At 40.5% G+C, this 24,051-nt stretch overlaps 1 protein-coding gene and 1 long non-coding RNA gene across 2 annotated transcripts in view; one reads left to right on the top strand and one right to left on the bottom strand.

The window, feature by feature from the left end:
* Positions 1–24,051, top strand: part of LOC122187645 (glypican-5-like) — a 370,735-nt gene that overhangs the window by 111,270 nt on the left and 235,414 nt on the right. Inside the window, exons 4-6 of the mRNA XM_042885359.1 lie at positions 15,602–15,732; positions 20,262–20,321; positions 22,197–22,322. Coding sequence (XP_042741293.1) covers positions 15,602–15,732; positions 20,262–20,321; positions 22,197–22,322 — 317 coding nt within the window. The remainder of the gene's footprint in view (positions 1–15,601; positions 15,733–20,261; positions 20,322–22,196; positions 22,323–24,051) is intronic.
* LOC122187646 lies at positions 7,392–13,569 on the bottom strand. The gene is made up of 3 exons (XR_006181366.1): positions 13,528–13,569; positions 8,550–8,693; positions 7,392–7,603 (listed from the first exon to the last, which is right to left on the bottom strand). It is a non-coding gene; the product is annotated as an uncharacterized LOC122187646 (long non-coding RNA).

Here is a 24,051-nt window from a genome sequence, read left to right as displayed (position 1 = left end):
AGATTCCCAGGTAGATGGTATTGCAAAGTTTATTCAGTTAGGAATTTTCCACTGTGGTGTGGAATATCTTTTATTTGGTAATTTAATACAAGTGGAATTGTATTCTGTACATCTAGTTAAGTATGCCCCTTGGCTGGCCATGATGAGATTATCTATTCACTATATATCAGAGAACAGTAATTTCTCTTGAGTTTTTCTCTTGTTTCTCAAGCGGTCTAATTTTTTCATAATAAAATGAAAGGAAAATAAGATGATTCCAGTTAGGAATCCATCTTGTTTTGTTCCTAAAATTAACTGCTGGGAAAAATAATTAAGTATGTTTTTTTGTTTGTTTGTTTTGTTTTTTGTTTTGTTTTGTTTGGTTTGGTTTGGTTGATTGGTTGGTTTGTTTTTGTTTTTTTATGTTTGTTTGTTTGTTTTGGTTTCTTTTTTTTTGCATATGCTTGGGCATTGAGAATGGCCAGCTGAACGGAGGGAAGAACTTCATGAGCCTTAAGTGAGTGTGCATCTCATAGGTCATACTGCACATAGAATTACAGCTATCTCAGTATATACATTTATTTGGTGGTACAATTCTTCACTAGGATGGAAATTACAGTGGTTCTGAGCTGTCAGACAAACATCTATGAAATTAGACTGACTTAACTGAATGTCAAGAGTAGCTACTGAACTTTGCTTTATACTTGAGTTGAATATACAGAATGCCAGTGATCATTTAAATCTAAAAGAAAATACCTCAAAGCAGCACATGTTCAGATGAAGAATTTGGTCATGTATGTTTTCCAGCAGCTGTTTTTATTTTAGGTTTAATTTAAAATACCTTCAGCTTAATTTCATGTTCAGAGTCATCAAAGCCTACCAAAAAACCTCAGATTTTGTTTCACAGAGATCATTATCAAGTTCTGAGCAATTGTATGTTTATTACTTCCATATTTTGCATTTCTGGGGTTTCATATACTACCCAAGGGCACAGTCTAACTCAAAGAATAACAAGAATTGGCATGCTTTTCATTTGCTTTTTCATTATTACAGGCATACTGTATTATGACCTGTTTTAGAAACAAGCTGGTTTTGCTTTTTAACTTCCTATGTGTCTCCTAATGTTATGTTGCCTGGGCTCTAATCTCTAAAGTTTAAAAAAAAAAAAAAAAAAAAAAAAAAAAGTTATGAAATGGAGGGATTTTGGTGCTGATCCCTATTCATGCTATGGCCTTTCTACAAGGTTTTGTCATAATAAAGTTGTATGTGCAGGCAATTTGGGTGACTGATCGAAGCAGCAGAAAGGCCACAGCATAGTAAGTCCTTTGTGTCTGAGTGCACTTTTTCTTGGGAGATAAATTGTTGTATCTGGCAGATCAGATACATGGTCACATCTGGTGTTTTACCAGTTTCAGCCAAAGCTTACACCTCGGTCTGCTTCTCATCAAGTGTTCTTTGCTGTGGTGTCATTCAGAGTAGTGATGCTAATATGAGTAACATAGGTAAAAGCACTAAAAAAAAAAAAGTGCTTGACTTATGGATTGGCAACCCTTCCTGTGGCAGGGGGTTGGAATTTGATGATCCTTGAAGTCCTTTCCAGCCCAAGCCATTCTATGATTCTATATCTGTCCTTTTGCTTCAGCTATGGTGTCACAGAATTATCTCTAGATCTATCTGTGTCCATGACGGGAGGACAACAGTCCCACAGGCCCACATGATGTTATGATATGGAATATCAATAACAAAAAGTCATAAAACTATGACATATAGTAAACCGCTTTTGTCATGTCAGCCACCTGTAAGAAAATAAACAGATGCAACGCTTTTTACTGAGGTAATCAGTCATCTACTATGGCTGTTTGCTTACTGGTGTTGATTGCTGATGTGAGTTCAGTAATAATAGTGAACTTTGAGCCAGTTTGTTGTTATATTATAGTTTTGATCGTTTATCCCATATGCATATTGAATAATTAATGTTACAGTTTTTGCAGTTCAGTGAAGATGCTTTCATCATATTTAATATCCAGTTTCAGTTAGTTCATCAATAGCCCAACATGTGCTCTGGGCAGACTGATGAGTTTATATCAATGAAACTTTATCTGTGTTAAGTGTGAAAATTCCTCACAAATTTTGGAGAAGAAAGAAACTGTTAGAAGGCAATACAAAAATGAATTGGAAAGTTGGAAAGTTATTTTTGGTTAATACTTTAGTTGCTAATATTTGTTGCTGATGGGTTACAAGATTTTATGACAATATCTAGTCGTGGTGCTTTGTAACTCCTTGCAGGAGTCTGAATTCAAAGATGAAATTGTAGCTGCAGTAGATTCTACATATGGTAATGAAGTGGCTTCAAGTGTGATTGTGTCCCTAGCTTTGGTTTGTTTGGTTTTTTTTTTGCAACCAGACAATTGCAGTCTTCTTGGTGGTCTGTAAAGCTCTTGCTTCTAGATCTCATTGATAAACCAGGCCTTAGGCTCAAACTCAGTAGGTGCTGAGCTTTCATTTTATATATTAAACTATTCTATAAACCTGAGAGAATGTACTCTAGAATCTGCAAACTCAAAACCTTCCTGGATGCTGTTTAGATTGATGATACAGTGAGTCTGTATAAGTTACATAACTAAGTCCAGTGAAGAAAACTGAGCTGTGGCTCAGTGAAATGGCTTCTGTCTCCTGTAATGTAGAACATTACACAGTAAATCATAGAATCATCTAGGTTGGAGGAGATCTTCAAGATCATCAAGTCCAACCATCCTCCTGACCCATTAAGTCTTATCATTAATGCCACATATGCTTGTCTTAAATTCCTCTGGAGACAGGGACTTCACCAATCCCTGGAAGCTCATCTTCTGTGAAGAAATTTTTCCTAATATCTGATTTAAATCTCTTCTGGTGCAACCTAAGATCGTTTCCTCACATCCTGTCATTTATCACTTGGTCCAGTAGTGACTGATTACCTTTACAGCTTTTTCAGCATTAGAATCATAGATCAGTCAGAGTTGGGAGGGGCCTTTAAAGGTTTAAAAGTCAGGTTTCTCAGAGCCCTTTCCAGCCTGACCCTGAGTGTCTCTAAGGATGGGGCATCTGCCACATCTCCGGGCAACATGTGCCAGTGCTTCATCACTCTTAACATAAAACACTTTTTCCTTATAACCAATCTAAATCTTCCCTCTTTTAGTTTGAAACAATTTCCCCTTGTCCTATCACAAAGGACTCTGCTAAAGAGCCTGCCCCATTTCTCTGAGTCTGTCCTTGTAGAGGAGGTGTTTCATTCCTTGGATCATTTTATATGCCTGAGTAGCCAAGAAGGCAAACAGCATTTTGGCTTGTATCAGAAATATTGCAGGCAGCAGAAGCAGAGAGATGATTGTCCCCCTGTACTCAGCTGTAGTGTGGCCAGAAGGAGCAGGGAGGTCACCATCCATTCTGGAATGGACTGCCCAGGGAGGTGGTGGAGTCACTGACCCGGGGGGTGTTCAAGGAAAGACTGGATGTTGTGTTGAGGGACATGGTTTAGTGGGAGCTATTGGTAATAAGTGAACGGTTGGACTGGATGATCTTTTAGGTCTTTTCCAACCTTGGTGATTCTATGATTCTATGATCCCCCTCTACTCAGCTCTGGTGAGGCCGCACCTTGAGTACCATGTTCAGTTTTGGGACCGTCAGTGCACACGTTGAGGCCCTGGAACGTGTCCAGAGAAGGGCAGCGATACTGGTGAGGGGTCTGGAGCACAAGTCTTATGAGGAACAGCTGAGGGAGCTGGGATTGTTTGGTCTGGAGAAGAGGAGGCTCAGGGGAGACCTCACGGCACTCTACAACTTCCTGGAGGAGGTTGTGATGAGGAGGGTTTTGGCCTCTTTTCCCAGGCAAAAAACAGGACCAGAGGAGATGACCAGAAGTTGTACCAGAGGAGGTTTAGGTTAGACATGAGGAAGAACTTTTTCTCTCAGAGAGTGGTCAGGCACTGGAATGGCTGCCCAGGGAGGTGGTGGAGTTGCCGTCCCTGGCAGTGTTCAAGTGGTGTCTGAATGAGGAGCTGCGAGATGTTTAGTGCTTGTGGGAGCAGTGGTGATGGGAGGACAGTTGGACCAGATGATTTTACAGGTCCTTTCTAACCTTATGATTCTGTGATTCTATGATTCTGTGATTCTCTGGTGAGACCACACTTTGAGCACTGTGTTCAGTTTTGGGCCCCTCTCTACAGTGAAAGACATCGATGCATCGAGCATATCCAGGAAGGGCAATGAAGCTGGTGAGGGACCTGGAGTACAAGTCTTATGGGGAGCAGCTGAGGGAACAGTGATTGTTTAGTCTGGAGGAGGCTCAGGGTAGACCTCATTGCTCGCTGTAACTCTCTGTGAGGAGGCTGCAATGAGGTGGGGGTCAGCCTCTTCTCCCATACAAGTAGCGACAGGACGAGAGGAAATGACCTCAAGTTGTGCCAGGGAAGATTGAAGTTGGATATTAGGACAAAAAATTCCTCAGAAAGAGTGGTCAATTGCTGGAATTGGCGGCCCAGGGAGGTGATGGAATCACTGTTCCTGGAGGTGTTCAAGAAACATTAAGATGTTGTACTGAGGGACGTGTTTAGTGGGGAAATGTAAGTGGTATGTGGATGGTTGTATTGGATGATCTTGGGGATCTTTTCCAACCATGGAAAAAACCATTTCTACGATTCTGTGATTTTTGTGGCCCTCCCCTGGATGTGCTTCAACAGATGCATGTCTCTCCTGCACTGAGAATTCCAAATCTGGATGCAGCACTAAATGTGAGGTCTCAGCAGAGCAAAGCAGTGCAGCAGGACTGCAGACCACGCTTATTTGATGCAGCCCTGGATGTGGTTGAAACAGTTCCAGCTTGCCATCCACCAGTACCCCGAAGTCCTTTTTGGCAAGACTGTGCTTCGTCTTACATCCTCCAGCTTTTATTGGTAGTGGAGGCTTCTGTGGCCCAGGTGCAAATCCTTGCACTTGGATTAGTTTGAACCTCATGGCGTTCTCTTGGGCCTACTGCTCCGCCTGTCTATGTGTCTGGAACAGGTTACCTAGTGTTGTAGTTGATGCTTTGTCCCTGGTGACTTTCCGTGTGAGGATGGATAAGGCCCTGGGCAACCTGATCCAGCTGTGGTGACCCTGTTCATTGCAGGGGAGTTGGATGAGATGGCCCTTTGAGGTTCCTTCCAATTCTAAGGATTCTACGATTCTATGATTCTATTTATGATGTTAGCTCTGCAACAGGCTGTCAAGCTGATATGCTGCTAATGAAGAAAGGCATGCTAGAAGAGGTATGAAGAGAAGGCATACTAGGCTCCTCCACATCTGTCAGTTCTCAGGGCAATTACTCATGGAATTGGAATTACTTTTAAGCTCTGTGAGATGAATGCTGCTGTGTAAGGCTGTGTGAGAGTGGCCTGCTCTGGCAGGACACGAACACAGATGGGACCTTACAGCACAGGGAGACTGTTGAAATGAGTCTGCTGCTCAGAAGGGCTCTCTGGGATGTCACTCTGGTAGGAAGGTCTGGTCCTTCTTCAAGTAGTGCCTGGGTAACTTGAATTATCAGGGTGCAGTGATGCAGGCAGAGTTGGCTGTGTGTGAAGAAGCACAAGAGACAGGTGGCCAAGCAGGAAGCCTGGCCAGCCTGTCCTTTCCATGAGCCTGCTGCTGAGCATCAGCTCATGAGTTCTGGCTGCAGACTGTGGAATGGAGGTGGGGATGTAAATAAAGTCAGCTCACAGTGAATTACTTTTTTCTTTGCCCTTGTTTTACATGATTATGGGCATGCTTTATGAGGGCACTGTCTCTTGGCACCTGCGTTGAAAGCACCAGTGGCTTAATTTAGCTTTGATTTAGTCAATACTGCTTTCTTGTGGCTGAATAAAAGGAGAAAACAAACTCTTCTCTAGTGCACTGAAGGAAGTAAAGAAATGCGTGTTATTCATGGAAAAACTCCTCATACATGTTTTGAAAAGCAGATGAGCATTGACCGTATAGCTCAAACCAACTGCTTCCAGTTCCTATTTAAGGCAAGTAAAACAATTACGGAGTGAAACAAACTGGTGTATTCAGGGCAGTTTAGTTACAGCTGTAAAGAATAAGTTGTGCTGCATTGATGATTGCCAACTCTTGTTGCTGTGCTGGGCTGCTGGGTGGTCTTGGACTCCTGCTTAGGTGTGTCTTGCCTGGATTGTCTTTGTGTTTGGGTCTGCACAGGGAGCCATGAATGCACTAGGATGCTAGTGAGACCAAACTCGTAAGGCTTGTAGCCCAGTTCTGCATACCCAAGAGTTTCGGGTAGGCAAGGCAAGTATGTAATCGTGCAGGCACTTTGCCAGGGCTTTTGAACAGTGAATGAGATTTAATTGTCAGAGAAATAAATTGCCGCTTAGAAAGAAGGTGATTGGTTCCAAGCCTGCTCTACATGCGTTTCCCAGATTTTTTAATCTCTCTGCCCTAGCTTCCCTGTCTGCAAAATGGGAATAAAAATAAGAAGTTACTTCCTATTGTGAGATACAGGCCCCATGATGGGAAAGTTGCAGTGTTGATAAACGCCATGCAGGACTGTAGTTGGAAATGAAAAGAATGCTTCCCAGAGGCAGGGTATTCTTACCAAGAAAATAACTGACCTACAAATGCATTCCAGTGCTGCTGGTTGACAAGCAGGTAGGAAAGCTTTGACTGTGCTTTCCAATAGTGGGTTTTGTTTTATTTGTGGTTTTTTTTTTTTCTTTTACAAGCTCTTGTTAATAAAAAGGCATCTGAATTTAAATGGAAGCTTTTCCCTACTGAAATTCAGATGGCTTTTTTATTTTTAAGAGCTTGTAATATGAATTGAATTATAGCAATTTGACAATACTAACAGTCAGTCTTGATACTTCTCTTGCTAACAACTATCTGGTATTTCAGCATTATAGAGTGTGACTTTAACCCTCAGTTCCCTCTATGGAAGCAATACATGTGCGCACAAAAACACCAAATCTTGATGCTGTCCTGTTGAGGTGTGAGATGAATCTTTAGCAAAGTACCCGAACACTAGAGAAAGCCTTGAGAGTTTTACGTACACTCATGCACACAGTATTTTCTCCTGCTCTGTCTGCTGCTTGGTTTGCATCCCTGTCTGAGATGTTTTGTGCTATGATTAATGTCTCACACATCCATCAGAGGCATCCAATTTTAAACATCCTACTATTGTTTTCTGTGGAGAAGGTAGTGTTTTCCACTGAGCGCAGTGTCTCCATCCTTTTTGATGGCCTAACTCCCAGTAACATCTGCCTGAGATTCTAGAGTGAGAAGAAAACCTGTCTATTTTGGTATACATTATAAGCAGCACACTGCTGCTGAGTTAGAAGTGATTTCTTTAGGGCACAGAAGAGAAGCCTTAGAATTTGCTTATAAAGTACTTATCTCAGTTTGGAGTAAATGCTTCTGCTTCTTAGGGAGTGCTTCCTCCATATATTTTCTTGAAGCTTGGTTTTTAGGATATGTTTAATTTCAATTCCTTTTCTGACTGCAAAGGAACTTTGGTCAGCAGCTTTTAAGCATGTGACCTTGGATCCCTTCTTTGGCACATGGGTGTTCTGTCTGTCCTTTGTCCTCAGCTCACATCACCCTGCTTTCAGCTATCCTGAAAGAGAAGTAGCACAAAATACACAGTGGCCTTGAGAAGCATTTCAATCATTTCAGAGCCTGTAAAACAAGAACAATTATTTATGCAACTAGCTATAAAATTAATGTAATATTTTATAGACACCAAATCAAAGTAATGGAGTAAACAAAAATGGATCCTTCTCTGTCTTACCATTTACTGCCTTCTTTTGGATATACCAACCACATGAAAACTACTGAGAAAAAATTATCTTAAGACTGGAAACAAAACACTTCACTTAAGAGCTGTTTTTAGGAGGAAAGTGCAAACAGGCCTGCTAGGATGATGATTTCTGTTGTCTGGGCTTGTGCCTGCATACTCGACTGCTGATGCCCACCTCTGAAAGTATGTCAAACTTGAAGCTGAAATGCATGTTCTGAGAATTTTGTGACCATGGATACATGGATCACATCTTGCTCAGGTTCCTCATAATTACTTTCAAATTTCTAGTTGTTCAGATATAAAGAATCAGTCTAGAGCAGTCTAGTTGGCCAGCTCTCCAAAATAATTCCCATATCTTGTAGCATTACAATTGCAGTAACTATGTGTAGATGACCACCAGACTCCAGTTGGATGGTCTGTTTCACCCAGTCTTCTCTGGCAATGCCTAAAGGAGACACCCTTTTGGGAGAAACAAAAGTCTGACTATTTTCTGCCATCCATTCTCTCCCAGCATTACATCTCTTACGTAGGGATTATTAGAAGGAAAAAAATCTACCTAATCCTGCTGGGATATGTGCATGGATCTCATGGATATAACATTCACTAGTCCCTTTTGAAGCTGCTACTGCTGCCATTGAGGCAGCAAGTTCCAGAAGTTCAGTGGGTAAGGAAGGATTTCTATTTGTTTTAAATCAATGTTTAGACTTCCATCAACTGCATCCTAGTTTTGGTACTGTAGATAGCTAAACAGTTCAGTATTTACCTTTTAGACTAGAGTTCATGATAAATGTGAATCTTGACCAAACGTTTTCTCAGAAGAGTCATTCTCTGTAGTCTCTCGTCATGAGTCAGCTGCCCTGTCACTTGATTATAGTTGCCCTTCTTGGTGTGTTGTTTACCATTCCTTCTGTAAATGTGAGGAAGAGAAAATGGCACTTAAAATGTGGGTGCACCAATGCTGGATACAGCAGCAAACTGTGTTCAGTACCTTTTCTTGAGTGTCCTGGTTTTGAATGGTGTAGAAGAGCTGAGAAGGGCCCCGCCAGGAGAGATGACCCACAATGGCTAAAGGGATATTCCATAACACAACACATGCTCAACATAAAACCAGGTCAGATGGCTGCAAAGATTGCTCTTTCTCAGCATCTGTCTGACCAGCGGTTGTCTGGGGGTGAGAGCTTTGTGCATAGATTGCTTTGCTTATTGTTGTTGTTTTATGTGCTAGGAACTTGTGTTTGCAGTGATACCCGCAGCCTTTCAGTGTTCACTTTGTACAGCACTTCCACAGCAGGGGAGCCTACTACATGAGGATAGGAGATTTTTTTTACAGTTTTTTTTTTTTTTTAAATACTTGCATTTCTGTAATAAATATTATTTTTCTATGCTACCTTTATTAAAGTTCAGAAAGCAAATTCTGAAGGGATTTTCTTAGCTGCATTGTAAGTTTAATGGAAGAAAGTTCCAGCAGTATTTTGATAATTGATTTCACTTCAGAATGGGAATAATTAATAAACTCCTAAAAGGCAACAACATTTTGATACATTGCAATGAATTTGAAAAGTGACAAAAGAAATTTGAATTTAATTCTTTTAATTGATTTTCTTCTTATGTGAACTTTAACGCTACCCAATTGTTCACTCTTACAGTGACTTAGGTTGATTCCCAATGGGATTTTCCTTCCATACCAGATTATTAGAATTAATTATAAAATAAACCTCAGCCTTTTCACGCTACCAGTGTGTAAAGACAACTATCACAACAAAGGCAGACAAGAATGATCAGTAGCAAATTTTGGGAGTGGTGAAGGGAAGTAGTAAACAAGATTCCTGTTCTTGAGACAGTGTGGTAATTAAGTGACAAGTGTATACCTGAATCAACAAAAATGAGTTCTCATAGCAAGCACATAAGTCTGAAAATTGAAATCTGGTTGCCTCATAATTCAGTGTTCCTTGTTTCTCTCACTTCCAGCTTCATAGCTGAAACCAGTACCCCCCAGTTCTCATTTGAAACTTCTTAGTAGAGTGTGCAGGGTGCAGTCTATAGCTTGAGGCCTGAGCAGCCAACAGGAGCCAGGCAGAGATGTCAAAGAGTGCAGCAGCAAGCTGTCCACATTAATTAGCAGAGCATTAAACTAGATTAAATGGGGAGAGGAGATGGAATTCCGAGTGACAGAAGAAGAACCGAAGAATACTATCACTTTAGTATGCAGCATAGGAAAAACTCAGATTTGTTGCAGAGAAATTTAGGAGAGCTCTCCAAGAAGGCAACGCAGTGCCTCTACACCAATGCATATGGCTTAGGAAATAAGCAGGAAGAGTTGAAAGCCATGGTACAATTAGAAATATATGACCTGACCTGAAGCATGGTAGGAAGAATTGAACAACTGAGTATTATGATCAAGGGTTATAAGCTGTTCGAAAGGAAACGGCAGGACAGGATGGGCAGGAGAACTGCCCTCTGTATTAAGTGGACAGATTGTTAAGAGCTGTCTCTGAGAAACAGCAATGATCAAGTTGAGAGCACATGGATTAAAATTAGGGACCAGATTAATAAAGGAGATCTGATGGTCAGACTCTACTACAGGCTGCCTGATCAAGGGAATCCTGCTTGATGGAGCTTTCTTGCTTCATCTGCAAGAAGTATTTCACTCACAGGCTTTCATCCTGATCACGCATTTCAGACACCCACATATCTTCTGAGAAAGCAATATGTCTGGCTGCAAGCAATCCAGGAGACTCTTAGAGTTGTTGAGGTTAACTTCCTGCTCCACACTTTCTGATAAATGTGAAGGGAGAATTGGCTTTGACAGACATGGACAATGCTGAGGTACTCAATGAGTTTCTTGCCTTGGTCTTCATTGGCAGTCAGGCTTCTCATGCTGCTCAAGCCTCTGAGCCTCTAGGCATAGATCAGGGTAGCAAAATCTCTCCCACTGTAAAAGCAGAGCAATTCTGATACTGCCTCATGAGGCTGAATGTGTACAAGCCTCTGAGACTTGACACGCACCCCAAAGTCTTCAAGGAACAGGCTTATGTTTGCCAAGCCACTTTCCATCTTATTTGAAAAGTTATGTCTGTCAGGTGAAGTCCCCAATGGCTGGAAAAAAACATAGACTCATAGAGCCACTGAAGTTGGAAAAGACAACTGAGGTCATCTTGTACAACCATCAATCCATCACCACCACGGCCACTAAAACATGTTCCTCAATGGCACATCTACAAATTTCTTTAAACTCTCCAACACTGGTGATTCTACCACCTCCCTGGGCAGTCCATTCCAATGCCACACTGCTTTTTCTGAGAATTTAAAAAAAAACAAAACACAACCTGAACATCCCCTAGAACAACTTGAAGCGATTAGCTCTTGCCCTATCCCTGTAAACTGGGAAAAGAGGCCAACTCCCACATCACTACAGCCACCTTCCAGGAAGTTGTTGTAGAGAGCAATAAAGTCTCCTTGAGAATTCTCTTCTCCAAACTGAACAATCCCACTTCTCAGCATCTCTGCTCCAAGTCCGTAGTGTTGTCTGGGGTTATTGTGACCAAAGTGATCCACCACTTAGTCTTGTTGGAGTTCATACACTTGGCCTTAGCCTATCCAGAGCCCTCTGTATGGCTTTCCTCCCCTCAGGCAGATTGACACTTCCATCTTGGTGTCGCCTGCAGGTCCAGTGAAGGACTGCAGTGGTGAGCAGAGAGCTGGAGCACCTCTCATGGAGACAGGCTGAGGCAGCTGGGCTTGTTCAGCCTGGAGAACATTCTGGGCATATGTCATTGCGGTTTTCCAGTACTTAAATGGAGCTTATAAAGAGGAGGGAGATCAACTTTTTACATGAGCAAATAGTGGTAAGACAAGGGAAAACGGTTTTAGACTAAAAGAAGGGAGATTTAGATTAAATACTAGGAGCAATATTTTTTTCCTCAGGGGGTGGTGCAGGTTGCCCTGAGTTGCAGATGCCCCATCCCTGGAGTTGTTCAAGGCCAGGTTGGATGGGGCCCTGGGCAGCCTGATCTGATGGCTGACAGCACCGTCCATGGCAGGGTGGGTAGAACTAGATGATTTTTAAGGTCCCTTTTAACCTGTGCCTTTCTATGGTCCTGTGACTCAGCCTCTGGATTTTTGCAAAACTTCACACACAGTCAGGGGAAATAACTTGCTGGAAAATCTGTCTGCATTTTAATAATATCTTGTAAGTTCAATCAGTAGAAAATATTTTACAATACTGCTTAAAAGAAAGTTACTACTGTGAACTAGTGAAAAGGTCTCCTGCGTAAGGGAGTTAAGATACTCTTGGCATGACATTTTTCCCTTGTTTGATTATATAGGATATATTAAATACGACCTCAGTGTTTAAGGTTGCTCAAGCTGTAAGAGTTCAAAAGATTTCAAATACAATTTTTTTCCAATTCATTTTGTTAAGCCTTTTCAACAATTGTAAATAGTCATTCTCTTAAAGAACAAATAGTAAGAGGTTGAATAATCCACCTATGAGTCTGTATTTCATTACAGAGTTCAGGGAAAAAATGTAGCTAATGGTTGTTGAAAGATATTTAAAGTAACATCATTGGTGCATATGCTAAAAAAGAAAACAACTTTAAGTCCAGTAAAAATGTATATATTTGTGAAACATTGATTATTTGGGTGATATAAGAGGAATCCAAGTTATCAGTTGTGTGTTTGAAAACAGTAAACTGTTAGAGAGGACATATTAAATATCATACAATTCAGCATTTTGTCCTAGTACTTTGCAGAATAAATACACAATTCAGTGAGACATCACAGTTCACACTTAAGTAATAACAATGTAGTTAGCTTTCTCTACAGCTCACTGAAAACGTGAAACAAATGGGACAAATGAGGAGCAACTCAAAAGCCAAGGAGGAGTTTGGTCTTCACATCCAAAGGCATACAAGTTCTCAAACCACCTGTATACACATGGGAACTGTGGTGGAATGAAGTACTCTGTCCTTACTGCCCTGAAGAGGACAGGAAGAAAGAACATCTGGTGGTCAACAGTAACATGGAGGAGTGAGATGCACTGCATGTGGGACCGCCTGTGCACTGTGTGCTCCTGCTGTGACACTGATGAAATCCTCTGCCCCAGTTGTGCATAATATGTTGCTCCTAGATGTGTCAAGTGGTATTCAACAGGGTCTGCCTAACTGCACTTGTTTCTTCCTTGTACCAGGCAGTTCAGATCTCAACTGAGTCATTGAAGAATTACTGTTATTACTAATAATATCTTATAATTGTATCTCTCATCTTGTTAGTTTTACTAAAGATTAAAACACATATGCAACAGTTTCAATTACGTAGGATTTCTAGTGCTTTCTAGTGCATTGGGAGAAGAGGAACTAAAATGCCCACAAGGCAAAAAAAAAGTGACTGTGACCTACTGTTTCATTGAATGAGTCACCTTCTTTTGAATAGTTAAAGTTTTCCACTAAGAAATAGTTTTGTTTTTTTCCAAAAGTACTGTGGTTGTTTGAATTGCAGGAAGCTCTTAGTATCAGTTAGAAAGAAAACCTAGAATTTAAGGTTTGGCAACTTAACAGATGATTTTATTTCTCTCATGTCAAAAACACAAATCAAAGCAAAGCAAGCATTTTCATTTGGATGCTTAAACTACAGATTCATAACTGTATAATCAATTAATATTAAGAAGTCATACTTACAAAATAAACAAGAGAGTTAGACAAAGCAGATTATGATAACAAAAAGAAAGGAGATAGAAAGCTTACCTGCATCCTGGGCTCACTCACAAAACTCCAGCATAGCAGATCTCCAGAAGAGATCCTTCCCCACTGGCAGTCAGCTCTTAAATGGGTCTGGGAGAGATGCAGCCAGGCTCCACCCCTTCCAGCAGCACAGGTGAAGGCAATTCACCTGTGCTCCCGTGGCTGACTCAGTGCTCACCTCGTGATCAGTCAGAGGTTCAGGCCGTGACTCAGCAGTTCCCATACAATATCAAAGACAAGGACTTCAAATCCCTTTGAAATTTTGCATAGGAAAACAAAATCGCAGAGTTCTTCATTGCTTGTGTACACTCACATTTGCGAAAATTACATTACTTTTCCAAAGTGCTCTAACAGTTGGTTAGAGCAGTAGTGATGCAATTTGAGTTGTGTATAGTTTGAAGATATAAACTTTAGTTAAACCAAGATTGTTTTTGCAGAAACCTGTGGTAGGAATTTGGTCTCTGCATTGTAGACCTGGGATACCCAGGAGTCTCTGGGACTCTGGGAGAGAGTCCTTTGCAGGATTGTAGCCCAGGTGCACCCTCTGTTGAGCTCCAGAGAGCTCTGAAAGATACTTTTTTTCTTACATTTTCATTTCCATAGTGTTTTCTATTTTATTTTATGAAGCTATGTTTTAAAGTGATGTGGTGATGGTCCATGGTGTAGCAAGAACAATATACACAGTACTTAATGAGGTGGCTGGCTCCTGCTCTGACTGCTGCATGTATGTCAGGGTTAATCCAGTACATTTGCATTCATTTGCTAGTTTTGCCTCCTTTACAGTGTATTATATACTGGACCAGGCTGTAGCTCATACACCTAAGATTGACGGTAAGTGCTATGTCTGTACACATTCCCACTTTTCATATTCAATCGGCCTGTTTTTTTCAGAGGTATCTTGTAGATAGGTTTCTGATAGTAGTTTTCTGGAGGAGATGGGCTAAGATAGAGAAAGTTATCCTGTACTGCCATGGACACAAATATATACAGTGTAGTGATGCAGAGGGACAGAGGAAAGCAGATACGCAGCCATGACTCAGTATGGACATTAAAGATGCAGCAAAGTGCATAGGCTAGCATGAATCCTTCTCAATCCATGTTATAGTAGAAAACTGAATAAGGGATAAGAGTCAGCACTGTGTGGTATGATACATTATGTGTGATTAAGGCTTTGCTATTACCATGCCAGTATTAGGATTTCTTTTGTCCTCTTTTTGTGTTTGCTTCGTGTTGCCTGTGACTTATTTGTGGATTAGAAAGGGCAGAGCTTTATTTTAATGTTGTGACTTAAAACTGTTAGAGCAGATAAATGTATCAGGATGCAAGAGCAGTGCCAAATGCACAGTGCACAAAGGATAAATGCAAGCTTGCTTTCTTCTGCTGTTGTATGAATTCCCTTATAAGAGGCTCCAGGAGGGACGGTAAGGGCAAGTAGCTGAGCAGTGTTACTGTTCAGGACCTAGGATCTAAGGCACTGGTGATTTCTGTGGCTGGGTGGTGTTTTTTGATTCTGTTTCTCCAAGGAAAGACCACTTACTATATTGACAGTTATTTATTTGTGTTGAATTTTTCTACTTATTTCCTTATTTTAAGGGAACATCGTCTCGTTAAAGGCTGGGAAGCTTGTTTGAGTGTAAGCTTGTTCAAAATCCAAATAGGACGTAAGACTCTGCTCTCTATACATAGGGCAGATGCTGGATCAAAATTTCTTGACCTCAAGCTCTCCAAGTACGTTTCTACATGAAAATTGGATTTGGCAACACTTTCATCAGTCACTTTTAAATTGAGCTACATAGAAGTGTCACCATTTCAACTTGTTTCTAGATGTGCTATAGTCTGGTATCCAGTAACAAATGCACAGCTGATGGCTTTCTGGTAACAGTGCTTTTTTCCCTATAGCTCATCCTTCTGCAGACAGCTAGTTTCTAGATCCTGGAAAGAAGAATAATTTATTTCTGTCCCTTGGACACTTTCTCTTGCAGTAAATGCCAACAACAAGGAGCAGGCTGACCCTTGTGCAATTAGAAATCATTTTCACTGTTCAAACACAGTTTTTATTTCCCTTCCTTTCATACAGGTTGATAAAGTGTGTGGACAGCCCAAACAACAAGAAGGGAACCAGCCATCAGGCCATATAGTGCCACTGAAGGAAGCAACTGAAGCCCAGACACTTGTGTTGGCTCATGCTAGTCTGAACAATAAAAGAAGGTAACCCTAAGCAATAGCTGAGTTCAGATAAACTCTGCCTCACAATTCATGCTTGTGGTTCCTTGTCCTATACTGTTTAAGCCAGAGGCATATTTCTGTCATCCTGTCCATGCATGCTCTGTTATTGCCATTGCTGATAGTTAGATAAATGTGTGTGATATTGCATTGCAGATCTCCCCAGAAACAACAGGCCAGACTTGATGTCTCTATTTAGCACCAAGATGTTTTTATTTCCAGAAAATTTCAATGAAAATGATGAAAGCTTTTCCCTCAAAGTCTGAGCTTTTTCCACTGTTGAATCTATGTTGCTTAATATACAGTAATGTATAAATACTCAGGACCCAGAGGATGTAGGCTTATCCCAGGGCAGAGATGAGAAGGGGGAATGGGTGGAGAAGAAAGATTGATTGCCATGACACAAAGTCAGTGATTTCACAGGGCAGAAAGAACAAGTTCTCCCTTCTCACTGGTGCAGGCAGCAAGATTCCTTGCAATCTGCCTGGTTTGTTACATAACAGGGAAGGAGCAGAACTACTTGTATTTAGGATTTTGTGCCCATTTTGGCTTCTGTTCTTTGGCTGCATGCCATTTGAGTAACTAGAATGCTGAATTATTGCCACTGGCCTCAGTCCTGGCGTCAGTGTCCTTGCTCCATGGTTTTCTGATCTTTCTTTCACTTCCCCTCCCATAGCTCCTGGATTAGCTTTCTGTAAATGTGAAGGTAGGGGAAGAATGTCTTTGCAATTCATTGATGTTAAGTGAATAGATACCAGAGCCAGCTGACCATAAAATCACAATGACATATTTCTGGCTAACATGCTGTTTTCAGTAACACCAGTGTGATTCTGGAACAGCTTAGCAAAGTGAATGGAATTGTTCTGGGCATAAGCATCTAAACTTCCCAGGGAAGTCTGTGTGTATCTCTGTATGTTGATAGCCTGGGTCCTGGTGCCTATGTTGTGAAGATGGCATTTTCATCTGTTTTTATTTTAATTGTCACGTATTATGGGAGTGTGAAAAAATTATATAGGTAGGAGACAGCAGCATGCAAAGTTTTTTTTTTGAGTGATAGCAGCACTTTTATCCTTGTGTAATTTAAAACTGAAGATCAACATTTTGTGCTAGTGCTTGGAACGAATCGTTTTATTTACCTTGTACACAGAATATCAGAGAAAAGGGCATTAAGAAAATCAATAAATCCAGTGGAAATAATCCAAAGAATGGTGGTATTACTATTAAAAAAATATGTTTTTAAAACCATAGAATTCTAAGCCTATTTTCTGTATAACTCATTGACTTCACTGGGACTTAAATCCTGGCAACAATAAAGGCAGAATTAACAGCCTGTTAAATAGTGGCCTCTCACAGAAATGGGAATTGGTGTCTTTAGTAGCATGACGGCAAATCTTTTGCACTCCCTACCTCTGGAATTATTTGAATGTTCACCTTTTAAAATGTAAGTGAAAAAGACTTTCTTTCCACTTACGTGGAAAAGAAAATGTATTTGAACTATTCTCTATGGGTTAGACTTTCCCAGACTTGGTCTGTTCACTAAAAATTGCATTACCCCAAACATCTAAAGTAAGGCCACCCTTACAGAATTAGGATTAAGTGTTACTGAAATACAGCATCAGTAAGTATTGTGGACAGCTCATGCATCAAAAGTTAATGATGCAGCCATAATTAGTAAAAGGTGCAGAATGTTTTCCAGAACTTGCAATAAAACATATAGCATAAAGTTTGTACATTGTTTCTGTGACTGTGAAACAGTAAAAAAAAAACCCACAGTGAATGGCTTCTGTTGTTTGCCATCTATCATTCAATCACATATATCAATAAAAAGTAATTTTAGGTAATAAAGTGTCATAATGATGGGTAAAATCATCACTGCAGTGGGTTGTACAAAAGGCACTTAGTGTCAGGTAACTGCTGCAGGGGACCTAGGTTATGAGAGTAATTATGTGAATCTTTCCTGGTGCTGTTCCTTCTGGAAATTTAAAAAATCAGGAGCAATAATGTCAGCCGTCTGTCAGTTTAGGTCCTAGGTCACACTGGGATTCATCCCAACTGAGCCCCAGGCTGCTTGTATGTGTTGTACACAGCCCTCCAAATGATCCTTGTTTCAAATGGGATACAGAGCACGACTCCTTTATACAGTAAGGAAAGAAAAAAAAAAAAGAAGAAAAAGAATGAGTGAACACTCCCCAAGTAAACAAAAAAAGCGATGGCTCATTCCCTTAATGCACCAGAATAGTGCATTAAGCTCAAAGAACAGTCAGGGTAGTAGCAAACCTGTGGGATGTGCCCTTATAGATGCCCTTAAAAACCTAGTACCAGTTTCCAGTTGCATACGTACATTTGTTCCAAAGGTACTGCATCTTTGCTAAGCCAATTATAGGATCAAGCTCCTTTTCCAGAGTCTGAGAACCTCTGGTTTCACCTGTTCATTGGAGCCAAAGCTTCTCAAGCATTTATAAGGTAGGCCTGTTGAGATGGTTTCTCTTCCCCGAGCTGGGCTTTCTTCTGGCCCTGTGTCTTTTAGGGTCTGGTCGGAGGAAGTTCCACTCAAGGGAATCACCCTCTGCTGTTCAGTGCAGTGTGGTCCTGCACTCTCCCTGAATTTGGGCAGCAGCTGGATCTTCTGGGGCTTTCTGCTCCTCTCGCTGCCATATGGGTTGCTATGAGATTTCTCATCTTTATTTTCCCCCACATCTCGTTCTTATTTTTTGCTAAGCAGCACTAACTATCAAGAAGAAAATAACATTAAGAAGATGAGATTTGAATAATTGCTGCATGATATCCTGGCAAATTGTCTCCTTGATTAAGCTGAGAAGTGTGCATTTTTTTAAAACCTTTTTTTTTTCATTATTCGGTGATTAACTGAGCTCATCAGTATTGGTGCTGCTGTGATTTTTTAGTGTGGAGGTTACTAAAACATACAGTAAAGATGACAAGAAAATTGAAACCATATGGTGGTACACAGAATGCACATGGCATGTACACAATCTAGATCAGTAGATTGGAATGTTGTTGCTGAGTTCAGCACAATGTACTACACTGGTCAAGGTTCAGACTCCTGGAAAATGCCTTCTGGCATTTCTTCTGTGTGCAGTATTTCCAGCCACTAAACACAGACTGGATAGAGATCTTTCTACAGAGTTCTGTTATGTTTGAGAAGAATACGACATGATGTGAAGTCCCTAATTGAAGGAAGCAAGCTCTGAAATGATATTTTGGTGGTATTTCTTTGTTATCCTATGGGCTTGCGGATATGTTTTATACGTCTTAAAATAAACAATTTCGAATATCTTTGGGAATGCTGGAAGTCAAGATCATCTATTTTAAATAAAATAAAATTTGGATCAGGCACACCACGTGGTTTTATTGAAATCTAAGTGGTAAGGTGCTAGTACAACATAGATTATTAGCACCGAACGCAAATGAATTTACTGCAGAGAAAACCAGAACATTTCTGGGTCATGAACGCAGAAGTTTCAGCTGGTCCAAATTCTGCCTGCTACAAATACTGATTTCTCTTTTTGACTGGCTGTGTTTGAAGCACTGCTTCCGTGGTAGTGGATGGCACCTGATGCTAATAGCAGGTCAGCCCTGCCCTCATTCCCAAAAAAACACCAGCAGGGTTTTCCGAGAGCTACTGAAGAAGGTGGAGGTAGTGTCTGTCTCCAATAAGACATAACTAGATTGGTAACTATTACTGAATCTGTTTGTTGGCATACTGTACTCCAGGCATTGCCATTATGCTGAAGAGTACTGGTATAAGAAAGAGCAGAATGTGTTTTCAAGTCATTAAATGGAAAATTGCATCAGGATGCTAAAGACAACATTATTTGAGGGACCTCTGACATCAGTGTCTGAAAAATGAACTTGCACTAAGTAACTGACAGATATTTTTTTTTCCGGTTTTTCCTCAGATACAATCCTAAAGCCCATATATTCTGTTTTGTAAAGTTGTTTTTTGCAGTCCTTGATGCAGTCTGTCCAGAAATGAACAATAGAAGATATCTGTGTATGCAGTCTTTGTTAACAGAGCAAACTGCTCATTGCACAAGAAAGCAAGTTCTACTCATTTATATCCCCTTTGCCATGATGATCGTTCTACACTGTTTCTCATTATTTCCCTATATAGCCTCAGATATTTGCAGTTCATCCATTTGGTATCAGTTATGGTTAATTTGAGTCCCACTGAATTTATTTTCAGCTTTTGGCTCTGTGCTGCATTTGTTACTGTGCTCTTATTTGAAAATGATCGAGAGAAACAAAATCTCCATTGTATTTCTTCAGCATTACTTTGACATGTTTAATTGCATCTACATTTTGGGAAAATCGCATGTCAATTTTCCTCTTCATTTGTTGTCTTATATTGTCCTATGCATGTGCTTGATGACCTTTCTCTCAAATAATTTTTATTTTTCTCTTGTTTCTCATTTTTTCCCTCATTTGCCTGAACTTCTGCTTCTCCCCTACTCCCCAAACTCTGACTGATGCTTATTCTCCCTGGCCTATTCCAGTTCTCTGCCTCTGAAACCTTCAAAGAATGACAAACCAAGAAGTTTGAAAAAAATCTCTCGGTAAGGATGAAAACAAAGTGACATGCTTACACTCAGTGCTTTGCTCATCTCCATTGTAAGCTGCTCTTTCAGCTGTAATCTAGTAATTGGCATACTTTTGTGTGTGCTGATTTTATACAGCAGGACATTGGGAAACACTGCTTTCTCTGCCTAGCATGTTTAGTTTTATATTGATGAAAAGTAAATGCTTCTATTGGTTAAGACTTGCAGATACAGATCTTCATTTGCAAAGATGTTGTTTTAAAATGTCAGAACCCCACTGCTGAAAACATGGAGTTAAAGCCTCTTGGGGTGAGCTGAGTAAGATGAGCTTCAGCCTCTCTTAAAGGGGCAACTTTTAACTGCTTCAAAGGAAACTGCCTTTAGAGGGCTTAAAATCTTCAGCATCTATGTCAGCTTTGCATAAATAGATGCTCTCAGGATGATTCTGTCAGAGAGGTGTCGTCCAGACTTAACCTCAGTATGTACATACACAGAGCTCCTGCTTGTGAGTGGTCAAGAGGCAGAAATACTGATTTCTTCCTTTATAAAGCCAAAAATTCCTATTCACTTTTTTTTTTTTTTTCTTTTTTTTTCCTTTTTTTTTTTCTCTTGCAATGACAGCTTTCTTGCAATGTTAGGGTAAGCTTGCTCCTTAGGACTATGTGATGACTCATTCATCTAGGGCAGGACAGTCACATGTTAGACAAATATGATGGCAAAAAAAAAAAGAAAAATTGGGGAAGTGAAAAGACTGTTATGTGGAAAAATAACCCTGTCTCAGTCTTGAGGATAGATGCCTAATAGTAGCCTTAACTTGTTACTCCCCAAAAAGTAATGCATCCTGACAGCTCATGTGCCAAACTCCACCTGGCTGCATCCTAGGCACCTCTTCAGGACAGTGTTGTCCTGCAGCCTGACAGGCAGAAGCACAGTAAACCAGAATGAGTCTTCCAGAAAGCAGAATGGCCTTCCAGAAGGAGGCAGACAGCACCGTGATAATTCTAGTGAATTTCTGTGTCCTCCTTACGAACATCTTTAGCTATCTTATATGAAATAAGCTTCTGGATGTGTGGATAGAGGGTAATTTCTTATATCACAGTGCTCCCAATGGTGTGCTGAATTAACATTTGTTTTGCTATAGTGTGCATTTTTATGGCTGCCTCAGCGAGATACGTATTATACGTATAACCAGATTATGGAGGCAGCAGTTTAGCCACAAGGCATTTTTCCATGTTTAATCAGAAATGGGTTGTTTGCACAGGCCAGGAATTTTGGTGGTGCTCCAAAGCAGCAGGCACAACCATCTCCTGTGGGCATGTTGCCAGAGTTGATGGGAGAGAAATTTCTTTCCAGCGTGAATGTGATGTGGATAGTGATTATGGGGAGGAAATGGCCCCACCACATCCCAAGGAGATGGCATTCGTTTCTCTTGTTCCATGTGTATTTAATGGCATATTACAGGTTTTGTCACTAGCTTTACGAAGCATTTTCCACCCAGGAGCTTATTGACAGTTCTTTATGTATCTCTCTTGTGTGCAGGGAAGGGAGAGGTATTTGATTCCAGTACTGGGGAAAAAAACAAAACAAAACAAAACAAAACAGCACCACTCTTTTTTGTGACAGTGTTTCTTTTTTTTTTAATCTCTTGAGGCTGTAGATGTGGATTTCTTTAAAATTTTGAGGTGTTAACATTGTTTCTTGAAACTGCTCTTTGTATGGAAGTATGTGATAACGGATGGTACACAGTAGTAGATATACACTAGAAATAAATTTTAATTAGCTTGGTTGACCTTTAATTTTTCTGTGGGATGTAAACTTTGATTTTCACAGAGGACTGAGTGCTTAAAACTTGTGTATGGTTTTGTTGGTAAATGTATTCTTCCTCCATTGCAGAGAATTCATCAATTATATGAAGCGATCCCGAACCTTTTATGCCTCTATAGCAGAAAGGCTGTGTGATGGAGACCTGGTGATGAGAGACAGCTCAACCTGCTGGAATGGAGAAGATGTTGTAGAGAGGTAATGTTTTGACTGGAAGTTTTCCCTAATGATGAAAACGATTACTACTGCTGTTTCAGCTGTTCTTAGCCAGTATTGTCACCATTAGGTTTCCCCTTCATACTGTTGCTTATGTGACAAGGGTTTTCCTAACATATATGATTCTTAATGCTGAGTTTTAGATACTAAATGTATTCAAGGTATCAAAAATATTAAATGTAGTGGAACACTTTCTTGAAGGGCTCTTTTGAAGGGTCTTTCTCCTTTTCTTTGGAGATTCTAACCTCTAAAGCCAAATTAGGAATAGTAGGAAATAATCAAGCTCGCTGTGTCAAAATACAGTGATAGTAAATCAGCAGAGAATTGTAGGTAAAGCAAGAATGTGAATTAATTAACATGGCTATCTTGTACTGGACATGAAAAAGGTGGGAGTTGAGCAACTTGCTTATCTGGTCCAAACACTGGACTGACATGGAGGGAAGATGTGCTGATTAACACCTCACTCGAGGCATAGTGGCAGTAGCTACTGAAAGATGCCTGGAATGGGGCTGAAGTGTCCCAGCCTGATGTTGTTCCAGTAAAGGTGTCAGTTTGGCGAAGCTGGGAGAGCAGCCCAGCCTCTGTACCAGACAGTGGCCTCAACCCTCACATAATTAACAACGCAAGCTTTGTTTTAGGATGCCTGTCAGCACACTGATTCACTCTCACCTCATTAAGAGCATAAATCTGGCCCTCTGACAATACTTTGCTGAGAGGAGACACTGCATCTATTTGGACATATCTATGGGTTGGATCCATTCTCCTGTTCCCATTAGCAGGTCACCTCCTCCAGTAAGATACCAAGATGTTGTATCTCTATAACTGCAGATGATACCTGGGTGAATTGTTAGTTAATTACTGCCTATTCTTGAGGTACTAGCACAGCCAGTCAATGTGGCTAGTGAATTTATAGCGTCAATTCTTAATCTGTTATCTGTCACCTCAGTAAACTATCTATTTTCAACTGTATGAACCATTTCCAGTGAAAGTCTTTGAGAGATCTCTGACGGGTGTTGACTCTGGTAAGTGGCTCTACATGTTAGCCATTAGACAAAACTGTTGACCACGACCAAGACTGGGCCTCGCTGCACTCAGATTCCAGTAGTTATTTTAAAAGCCAGGGGCTGCTTTCTGAATATGGTTGACTCTGCCACAGTGAGCTGTGTGTGAGTCAGGTTCGTACCCTTAAAGCAACAGCAAGAAGTACCTCTGCAGATGACTCAAATTTCCTTTTAGTCTGCTGTTTATACATTCCTTAATAAGAACATTGTTTTTATCCATAGTGAAAAAACAGGCTTTTCCTGCGTAGGTGTGAGAAAAATACAGTGACTAGGTGGTGATATACTGAAGGATTTCCCTGCCGTTTCCTTTGAATATTTCTGAAACAGCACTTAGAATAACAGCTCCTTTTGGAATTGCCCAAAATTCTCACCACAGAATACTCTGTGGGGGTTCCTATAAAACACAATTAATAAGTGCATTCTTATATGCTGGAAGCACTGTAGGATGAAAGGAACTTCCTAGTTCTCTAGCTTTGTTTTCTCCTTTTGTGTTTTCTGACACACTTTCCCACCAGTCGCAGCCTCCACAGGCTGAACTTTTTGCTGTCATTTCTTTTACCCTGATAAACATGAGACAAAAAGAGGCATTCGGAATGTAACTGTAGCTATTACTATTGCTGTCAAAGTGTATGTCAGTTTTTATAGTGAGG

Source organism: Lagopus leucura, unplaced genomic scaffold (assembly GCF_019238085.1).
Source record: "Lagopus leucura isolate 7727_CA_CO unplaced genomic scaffold, USGS_WTPT01 Super-Scaffold_100049, whole genome shotgun sequence".
Classification (NCBI taxonomy): Eukaryota; Metazoa; Chordata; class Aves; order Galliformes; family Phasianidae; genus Lagopus; species Lagopus leucura.
The sequence above is the reverse complement of the archived record's forward strand: the minus strand, read 5'-3'. Positions and strand labels throughout refer to the sequence as shown.